Source organism: Bactrocera neohumeralis, unplaced genomic scaffold (genome assembly GCF_024586455.1).
Source record: "Bactrocera neohumeralis isolate Rockhampton unplaced genomic scaffold, APGP_CSIRO_Bneo_wtdbg2-racon-allhic-juicebox.fasta_v2 cluster11, whole genome shotgun sequence".
Taxonomy (NCBI): domain Eukaryota; kingdom Metazoa; phylum Arthropoda; class Insecta; order Diptera; family Tephritidae; genus Bactrocera; species Bactrocera neohumeralis.
The window spans coordinates 18162656-18173903 of record NW_026089624.1 but is presented as its reverse complement, the minus strand read 5'-3'; the positions used below and the strand labels follow the sequence as shown (position 1 = coordinate 18173903).

The window sequence follows — 11248 nt, the reverse complement described above, 5'->3', positions numbered from 1 at the left end:
CGCTGGCTAGGTCAAGTATTCGACGCAGTACCCGCCGGGGGAAGCAGAGGAAGAGGAAGAACTCTACTCCGTTGGAAGGACCAAGTGGAGAAGGACCTGGCTTCGCTTGGAATATACAATTGGCGCCACGTAGCGAAAGGAAGAAACGACTGGCGCGCTGTTGTTAACTCGGCTATAATCGCGTAAGCGGTGTCAATTAAGAAGAAGAAGAATAGGAGTGTTAATAAGACCTTACTTCTTTCAATAATTTTAAAGCTACGCTTACCGCAACCTTTCAAGTTTAATTAGTAACGAATTTCTTTTATCTTGTAAAACGAAAAGAAAGAAAGAAGAAAACCAATATTGTTTTTGAAACGAAAATCGCTAAGGCCATAAAAATTCGTCTAACCTTAGCGGCTTCTACAGATAAATAAAGTAAAAAATAATTACAGCTTGAAATTTGTTCGTACTTCAGTGGCGTATATATTAACATAATAACATAAATTTTGATAGTGAGACTTTATAAACTATTGCGTTTTTAGTTGTAGTTGTGGATAAATCTGCGGAATATTTTAATAAACTAAACAAAATTCCATTTCAAAAGACTGTTTAAATTTTATTTTTTAAGTTTCGTTTTTAGTTTCCATTTTCATTCATTTAATTTTATTACAATTTGCTTTAATATCTGTGGTATTTGGGCAATTAGTTTTTTCAACTAATTTCCATCATTTGCTATATTTATGTCGATAATTGATAATAACCTAGAGTATTTATTAATTTTTTTCACTGTATTGAGTTAAATTTTCTAAACAACATTAAAAAGTACATCGATTGGTTTATTTGGTTTAAATTTTTGATATACTATGTATGTAAAAGATACAATTTTATGAAAATTATGTGTATAAAAGTATTACATGTAAATATATGAATCTTCTTAAGCAGTGGTGGGCAATGAAATGCTGAGCTCAATGTAGGTTAATTATTTAATTGAACGCATTGCATTGCAATTGCATTTAGTGATTGCTTACTTTTTGTGAATTAAAATATTCAAAAACAATTAATTAGAAATTTTCAGAAAAATTAAAAAAAAAATCAGAAATTATTTGTCGAAATCTGAAATATTAAAGCATTAATGAGAAGAAATTGTTTATGACCACTATAATTGGATGTGTAACAGTATGATCAACAGAAATTTATGACAAACATGAAATCTTCAGGCGCAGCCGGTCCAAAAATGATCTCGGCTGCAGAAACTGAACTATTACTAACACACTGAGGCCCCCACAGTTATCTACCCAACTGTTTTTTGAATTGGTATTATTGATATAAACTCAACCTGTCATACAAAAATTCAGCTGAAGTGTGATCCGAACTTCAACTTTTTTGTGTTATTACGGTTTTCAACTCCGTACCATTGGGATTACCCAGAGTATTTTGCATTTTTAAACTATTTTAGTCGGTTGTTTTATGCAGATACATAGAAAGGCTTGATGAGCTAGGAGACTGAAGTTACAAAACTGGATGAGACAAGTTACATTTTCGATACAATAAAATATAAATCTATTGGACCGTGGGAAGTGTTTCGAACTTAAAGACTCGATACAATCTACTACTCCTAGGAATAGCATGAGCAAAAGTAAATTTCTGAAGCGTGGTGTTCAAAATATTTAGAAGCAGCTTTTGTAATAACCATAGGATCGTTAATTGCTCTAGCCGAAAGTAAAAATCATTTAAACTGCTTTTTTGTTGTCAATACCAATGAAACTTCAACTGAAAATAGCTTCAACTTCAATACAACTGAGAGGAGTTGAAAACTCTAATTGGGGTATAAATTATTAAAATATATAATACGATGCAGTTTCGTCGAAAAAGTAACAAAATAAACTGTGATACAATATATGTAACTTATAACTTAGATTGTGTTCTAGCTACTATGGAGCTGATTAGATACTATCAAACATAATTGAAAATAAAGTTCGCACAGAATCAAATATCATATGCTCTAGAAGATTTTAAAATAATTTCAACAGTCACTGTTTATTGTTCAAAATATCCACTGCAACCTTAAAATACTTGTCTAAAATCTGCAAATTTGTTACAAATATGAGCGTTGCTATATATTCTCCAACAAAAGCTTTAATTTGTAATATGTGATCTAAAAATACAAACGTATGTGTGTGAATGTATGCAAAGTTGTTTCTGTGGCCTTATGTTTTATCTCTAGCAAAAACTTATGATAATTTTTTATTTTGATTTAGTCGTAATTTAAAATTTTCGCTTTTTACTCTTCGCACAGTCTCGAATAAACTGGCAAGAATAACTTAAATTATTCATAATAAATTAAGACGTGGCCTACTTTGAATATTGCAACAAATTTCTTCACGCAAATATGTGGTAAGCTTTTTATGAATATTTGTTTGGCTGATGTTTTACAATGCAGAGGTTTCGCATTTAATTATGAATAAAAGAAATATGCTTAGGGTTTTGATATTATTGCAACATTTTGCTGCAGAGTATAATGGTTTAGTTCACTTAACTGTTGCTTGTATTACCTAACGTTACTCGAGATAGATATGGAGTTATATTCGGATGTCTGTCTGTCCTCCCATCTGTCTGTGCCGGCTGTGACACAAGTAAAAAATTGAGATATTGTAATACAACATGGTACACTTTTTCCTTGACAAAAAGAATAGAGGATTTATGATCAAAAATTGTCCAAGTCGCCCCAAAACTATTCAAGACTTTGAACTTTTTACCAGAAATGTTGGTCAATCTGTCAGATATGAATATTACTGGAATTCGAAAAGAATTTTCACCGGGCTTTCCTTCCATGTTGCGAGCGTATAAACTGTTCTGTCCGATTTTATGAAATTTTTGTATATTATGATTTTTATAATTTATATCTAAATTTTATGTAAAGAAACAACAAAAGAGATATACAAATGTAGGTTTCCACACATTTTTAGAAAGATTAAAGATACACTTCCTTTGCACTCTAAGTTAACTAGAAGATGTTTTTCGAAATTTGAACCCGGATTTTACATATAACCCTTCGTGATAAATGAAACACCTTTATGTCACCAAAAATACAATTTTATCGTCCCACACTTCATGGCAAAGTTAGTATCCGCTGGTCAGGGTATAATAAAGTTTTCTGGCATAGATAGGATGCATATCGATCATGTTGTTTTCATATGAGGTGTTGCGACTAACCGAATAAACCACCTCTAACTCATATAATGGCGAGAAAACAGAAACAAGTATTCAGAAAATTATAATTTTATGCACCCTTCAGTGTTCTTGCAATTCCTGTCGACGACTCAAGCGACCAAGTGTAATCTTGCCAGAAATATGACCATGTGATTATGAGATTACAATATTTCTCTCAATTCAATACGCAAGTTGAAATACATAAGTATATATAAACATATATAACATAGAGAGTAATCAGAATATAAAATGTTCCTTTTACAAAAAATCTTAATATGTACTATTTTTATATTCTTGCAATATATTTCTACAGATTATAATAGTTTTGTTCACAAAGCGGTTATTTTTATCAATTGAGACTAATCGAGATATATATGGAGTTATATTATTAATATGATCACGATGACGAGGGGAGTTAAAATCCAGATCTCTGTGTTTATCTGGGCAAACTGTAACTTAATATGTACGTCCACAAAAGGCCATTAATCAAAAACCTATAATATGCCATAACTAAACTCTAAATTAAGAAAAAAAATGGAAATGTGGCACAGGGGTGGCACATAGTAGCAAGTCGTACTGTGGGCTAAAAAAAATTTAAAGATGGTCGTAGGTCTGCCTTTAAGAGGTTTAATGTACACATCTCCTAAACCACTTTAGATAGAACTCAACTCAGGACAAATCTCTTAACCATTCCCTGGCGACTGAAATTCTCTGTACCAAATTACAGCTATCCTCATCAGTTTCAGGTGATAAAAACAACCGTTAGTTGCACATAACTAATAACTCTGTAGCAACATGTTGCAAGATTATAACTAGATGAGTCCATGACTATATAATTTAATAAAATACCAAATTTTGTCGTAATTCATTCTCTATTTTGTCGTATAATGAATTCTTTCGCAAAACTTTTTAATATGAAGTTTTAGCAACACCTCAAAGTATTTGCCCGTCTTCAATCCTTGAAACTTGCAAGGGTATGCAATGTTCGGTTATATCTGAACTTAATCCTTTCTTACGTGTTTATATTCGGAAGTTTGGAATTTTTAGACTTTTTTTATTTGACAAATACTTCTATAGAACTCTTTAAACTAGAAGCTAGTGCTCGCAAAATATTTTTTACATTCATAGTTACATTACGATCTAGAAATATTCTCTGAAACTATATAAACACAATAAGTAAATCCGACAAAACTATGTTTGTTTTCAAATGGTGACCAGTACAGCTCAAACAGTGTTCGGTAGATTGCAATGAAATTTGTACAGCTTTTCAAATTATGAAGAATTAGTAGCAAATTTTTGTTGTTTATTTCCATTTTTTATAAACAATTTACTGTTGGTATTTTTCTGAAAAGCTGGAAAAAATTTCCTGAGCTCGCCATTTTGTGATTTAAAAAAAAATATATGTATATATTATTAGGATTATCTATTAATAAACTAATTTTTTGTCCGATTGATTTTAATGAATCTCTACGGACTGATAATAGTCACCTCAAGGAGCTTCGGTTGGAACTGAATCAACACAAAAAGCCTTTACTTTTAAATTTTTGTTCAAATCTCTGTTATGTCGAAACCTTATTTAATGATGCTATGTTGATATAGAATAAAACAATTTTCTAATAAAAAAAACACTTGCAATTTCAATGCTCCTTTGCCACTGACTACACCTAACCCCTTATGCATTGTTTGAAAATAAAGTACATCATAACAACAAAATATGTTTAATGTTTATTACGATTGATCTACTATATGTATTCGGTAGAAACGTAAGCATAAAAAACTAGTTTTATTTGCTTTTTACAGTTGAAAAAAGTTAAACAGGAGTTTCTTAAAAAGGGTACACTTGCTAAGCATGTTCTTACTTATCAGCATCTCTTTCTGCACAACTTACACTTTTGAATTTGCAATTGCTATGTGCAAGTAGTTGTGAACCCCTATTGCCCTTCTTTCGCCTATCAAATTTTTTAATTCAATTGCTTCGTAAAAACAGCAGCCAATAAATTTCATTACTTTTGTTTGGCTGAAGTTTTTATTTCAAACATACATACCATCCCCTAAATAGGTTTATATCCGTAACCGGATTTTTTTACTTTCAATTCAATGCAACCTTTGTTTCATATTCAGTTTGTTGTTGCTGACTTTCTATATGATTTATAAATACTGAACTAAATAATTCTCGAAATTTACAAGTTACGTAGAAATGTCATTAGTTTACGCAGTACAATTTTTAATACGTTGTTGGTTCGTTCATGTTATCTTTTTATTTCATTATTATTATTATTTTTCATCTTCACATATATTATTTTGCTATGCTTTAGTTATGTCATAAATTCTTAAATAAGTGTTAGTAGTTTCCTTTGTGTTTAGATTAATCAGTTTTTTTAGGAAAATAAAAAGTTGGTAATCACACAGTTAATTTTATTTTCATGCTTTCTTTGTTGAATTTTTAAAAATTATTGCTTTCCCCATAATAGCTTTTGAAGCCATTTATGTATCAAATATTTATATACATAAAAATATATTTACTTGTTTAATATCTTAAAATTAGTTTAAAAGTGTTTTATTTTTTTATTTTCTTATCTTTCGCTTTGTTGTTTCAAATTGATTATGTACTTAGTAAAATTTTCACTCGTTATTAAGTTTATTTGAAAATTTTCTACGAATCTAAATTACCACATAATTTTCATTAGTAGTTAAATTAAATATATATGTATATAAAAGTATATCGATACATTTTATAACAAACAAATATTTGTTTAAGCCTTCTGTTCATAAATATATTAAATATGTGATTGTAGCTAAGGGCTTGCGAATTTTTTTGAGATATGATTACAAGAGAAGGGATCTAATTACATATAGCTGAACGAGCAACACTAGATAAACTCGCAGCTAGTGAAAAATTTTTAAATACATATAAAATGAATTTTGTTTATAGACATAGTGGACCATGTATCCTAAATAATTGTTTTAATAGGTTTAATATCGGATAATAAGTTTCATTTTTAGCATTTTTGTTAAGTTGGTTTAAAAAATCCTATCACAAAAAATTTTTATATTGGACATTTCAGAATTACTTCTCACGAGATCGACCATCGTGGTCGTTGCATTTTCAATTTTCCATTCATATCCATTAAATTTATGTAGTACTAAAAACTTTACTGTTTTCGATCCGACAAGCGTTACTTTCCAGCTAATCGAACAAACTATACCAGATGCTCAAACAAATGGTAGCCAACATTCCTTGTGACGCATGCGTTAGTGTTATGAGTCTTTCTTAGTGGATAAATATTTATTCGCGTTAAAAAAAACGTTGTCGTAACCTTTTATTTTTGTTTTCTATACATTACTACATGCAATTAGTTCTTTAGTTTTAAAAATTTGTATTTTCATTTGTCATTTGAACCATTCACAATAGTAAACTTGATCTAAAATATGCAAATTAAACCTCTGTAGCACTGAATGTTGATGCTATCCACTTTACGAATTCAACTCGATATCTTTGTTGCTGTTCTTAAATGAAATATTTTGACAGTAGAAAAGAAGCGATTAGCGAATCGGAGACAGATATTATTTGGTTTATTGTATCATGTTATGCGTTAGGGTTATGGTAGGACAAATCTAAAACTGAGGCGACAACAGCCATTTCCGAAGATTATATTTATGTATCCTAAGAGCGATCTCACTTGAACAGCTAAGAACGCTTGATTATAAGATTCTGAAAAATAGACATAGAGCTTTGAGCGTACAACAAATTTGTTAAGACGGCTAAAGTCAATTTTGGCTATGTCTACTTCTTCACCAAACTTATGACTTCCGAGATGTCTCAACCTCAGTCTCGCAAAAGCTGAACAATGAGGAGAAATTTAGTGGATGTTTTGTTTATTTTGTTATGAAAAATAAATTAATATTTACTTATGTATAAACAGAGTCACATTCAATTGTGTGTATGAATTCCCACGAAGTTTACAGTGGCATTTGAAGTGAAGAAAAAGCAGGTATTCTATTGTATAAATGAGGTCATGTAGATAGATACGTAATACATTACTTCATTTGAATATATGATACGAATTTTGGTCTATGATAAAGAGCATATTTATCCTGGCTTCCCTAAGTCCCCTAAAACAATCAAATATGAATATATGTCTTATTATTCGTACAAGAAGACAGGCAGATGGTGTCACAAAAGATCAGCCAGTTGGAAACGACTTCCGAATCTTAGTCTTTGGTTGTCTTAAATTGCTTAAATAACATTTTAATACATATGTATACAGATGTGATGTATACGTATGTAAATTTGCTTATAAAATGGGTATTTCCAAAGGATTACAATTATGCTTTAAGCTGATAGTTAAACAATACTTTTCATTTGCTTTCGCCATAGCTCAACTTTTCTCAATCATATGCATACACGTAATTTATATTTTTTGATCATCATCAGAACCCGCCGTAACCACTTATATCGGAGGGTTTCAGTCGATCAAACATCGATAACGGATGTGTTGCATGAGGATGATGACCGGGGTGATGAGTATGATAAACGGCAGCAGCAGCAGCGGCTGCAGCAGCAGCTGCCGCAGCGGCGGTTACCGCACCGGGTGGTGGTGGTGCGCTCGTTTCCGGGGACTGTGTATGATGAGAATGCATTGCTGTTGGATAATTACTTTGGGCTGCAGCTACTGCTGCAACAGCTACTTGACTTCCATAACCGTAGGGATAATTGGGACTGGGTAAATGGATAGGAGCATTTTGCGGTGCACCGGTAACGGTGGTCGTACAATAAGGATTGCCGTAATCGTTATTAGTACTGTGTTGCGCTGTTGCACCGTATGGTGAGTGATGATGATGATGGTGTGCCGGGTGATGTGTCAAGGGGTGATGATGATGTGTCGGTGCTGGAGCATACATTGAATTAACGCCTGCCATATGCGGGGGCAAATGTGCATGTGAATACATTTGTTGATGCGCAACATGGTGGTGCGCTGCGTGATGAGCCGCCACGACTGCGGCAGTGCTGGGTGATGTCTGTAAATGATTGGCGGGTGAATTCACAGCGGCAGCAGCTAAGGCAGCAGCGGCAATAAAGTTTGAATGGTGATATACATTGCTTGCGGCAGCTGCCGATGTTGTTGTCGACAATGAAGCATAATTGTTGTGGCTGCTACAACTATTACTGGGCGTAACAGATGAGGCGGCTAAATTGCTTACTGAAAAGTTGTTGGAACTCATATTGTGTATATTCGTGGTTGTTACGTTGTTATACAGGCTAGTTGGTGTTGTTGAAGTATTGATAGTCCCACTACTTGTTGGTGTACATCCGTTTGCAGAGTCTTCACCCAAACTATTGTCGGCAGGACTATTTGTATGGCTAGCTGAGCTTGTCATTGGCGTTGAAGATAATAAAACATCTGATATTAGGGGCGTGCTTACTGAATTTCCGTAAGGTTGATGTAAGGAAACTTGCTGTTGTTGTGTATGATGATGGTGGGGTGACATCATTATTGGTGATGAAGCAGCTGAGGAGTTAAGTCGATGAATACTATAATTGCGCGGAGAATTCGCGCTATATAAACCATTAACTGGGAGCGGGGTGTTGCTGCCGCTGCTATTGTTACCCGGTATTGTATCAATCGTATCGGATATAGCAGGAATCGGATTTATTGTGCTGTTTGGTGTGCAATAAGGATCGGTATGTATGTCAATCGCTGTATCAATTGCAATCATGTGCGGTTGTCGCTGATGAATATGCTGTTGTTGTTGCTGTTGCTGTAAACTTTGTAAGCGATTCTCAACTGCTGCATTTACCCCGCTATTTTCTATCGCTGGTGGTATGGGTACTGAGTTATTATCTGACAGTGAAGGAATTTGATCGACTAGTGACTCCAGGCCAGAGAGGCTTTTGCTAGTCACATCTGTAGGTAAACGTGAGTGATGATGAGATATATGACTGTGCTGATGCTCAGTACTATTTTGCTGTTGTTGCTGATTAGGGTGCTGCATATGATGTTGCGTTTGCTGCTGTTGGTGATGTAAATGTGGTGATGTGACGCTATAATTACCACCAACAATATCATCGTAGCGGTGCTGCCGCAACCATTGTGCATGCATAGGCGTTGTTGATTGTTCCCGGTGGGGATGTACTGAATGCTGTAATTGCTGAATATGATGCAACTGGTGTTGCTGTTGCTCAAAATTCATAATCTGTTCTTGTTGTTGTATATGTTCTGGTAGGTGATGAGTATATTGTGCTGACAATGAAATGGCTGAGTGCGGTGACATCCATTGCTGATAGTGATCGTTCGCTTGATGATCAGACGATGACTCGTTTACCGGACTAGCATATGGAGTGCCCTGTTGCAACTGCTGATGTTGTTGTATACGTGATTCCATTTCAGTTGGCCGCTGATGACGTATTTCTGTGCCGTGTTCATTTGCAAGAGCCCCACCTGCAGCTGGCGGTTCAAAGTCCACTGTAGATATGTTTGGTGAGCTTGGAGGTGGAGACTCACCCAATTGCGTTTCGTGAGAGGCAGTTATAGATACTTGTATAGTTGCGTTGGCTGGCATTTCATTTACAAGTTCATTTGAAGTTATTGCGTGTGGCGTGGATACATTTGATCCATCATGGAGTTCCGAGCCATTCGAGTTTATGACAGCAATATGTTTACTGCTGTAATAGCTGTTGCTGTTGTTGCCGCTAGTATCCCTTTGAGTTGCTGCTAAATTCGTGGGACTTTCCATGATGCTGCTGACATTCTCATGCAATTTATCGCAATGCTGTTGATGTGTGGGTGATGTAGATTGCGTTGAAGTCGGCGGTGTTATACCAGAATATGAGCAATTTAGTGCTGGTGATCTCATTGGCGAACTTGATGTGTACATTTGTTGCGTCGACTGTTGTTGTTGCTGCTTTGGCATTTCCTTATTGCTATAAATTGCATTTACGTGCTGATGCATGCGTTTAGACAAATTATTATCCATGCCGCTAAGTGACGGAATTGGCATTGCATGTGACTCTCCCTGTATTAATGTATTTTGATTTTGCTGAGCTTCATTTGTTGGTTTCACTTTCTTTGGTCTGCCGCGCTTCTTCTTTGGCGTCTCACAGTTACCGTTAACTATGCCAACACCGGCACTACCCAAAAGGGCATCGCTGCCACATTGACCAGGTACGCCACCACCCATCATTGACAAATTCAATATGTTGCCAAAATCGTTAGTGTTGGACATTTGTCCCAAAATTTGCATGCGATTACGAGAGACTGTATCAATAGAATCCACGTCTTTAATCTTTTTTGGACGCCCCCGCTTTTTTTTTTCCGGTGGCGGTTGTACGTAACTTGCAGTTATCATGTAGTTTTCATTTCGTTGCTGCAAACTGGAACTTATAACTGAAGTGCCTGGCGGTAGTGATGGCGGTGGCCCAGGGCCAGGCGTATGAGCAGTAATATTGTGGCCACGTTCATTCTCATTTGTCGTATATATGTAGGTAGATTCCGTAGAACTCCCTTGAAATCTAGGAAATTTCTCTGGCTCCTGGCGGATAGAACAACTCTCATTCGGCATAGTATTACCATCTCTGCTGATACCTCCACCATTATTCATCACGGCGCCACTGCCGTCGCTAGTGTTAGGGCAACCACCACAATTGGCAGCATCGACACAAAGTCCACTGATATCATTGCCATCGTTGCCTATCTCACCGGCACCGGCTCCATGATGTTGGGTCGACGCACCTGTTTCAATGTCGTTCATTGTTTGCATTGGCATATTTTTGTATGCCATAGCCAAACCGTCTGTTGCATTAAGTATACCCGCACCACTGTGAACTCCACATAAAACCTCTACTGCTGAAGTAATAGTAACAGAATTCTTCTCATTCTCTTGCTCACAAACCTGCTTAATTTTTTGTTCTGTGAATATACATTCCGACTCGTCCATATGTGGTATTAATCCATTCAAGTAGTCCCGAAACTTTTTAAGCGCAGCATAGAAGGGCACCTTATCTGCTGCTCGCGGCAATTGTGCGCATCTTGCCGATGATGATGGCATAACCCATACATAC

At 35.2% G+C, this 11248-nt stretch overlaps 1 protein-coding gene across 2 annotated transcripts in view; it reads right to left on the bottom strand.

The window, feature by feature from the left end:
- Positions 1 to 569: 569 nt before the first annotated feature.
- Positions 570 to 11248, bottom strand: part of LOC126766086 (uncharacterized) — a 271698-nt gene continuing 261019 nt past the window's right edge. For both annotated transcript variants that reach the window (XM_050483813.1, XM_050483812.1), the window contains exon 6: positions 570 to 11247. In XM_050483813.1, the coding sequence (XP_050339770.1) occupies positions 7621 to 11247 (3627 nt within the window). In that variant the 3' untranslated portion in view covers positions 570 to 7620. The remainder of the gene's footprint in view (position 11248) is intronic.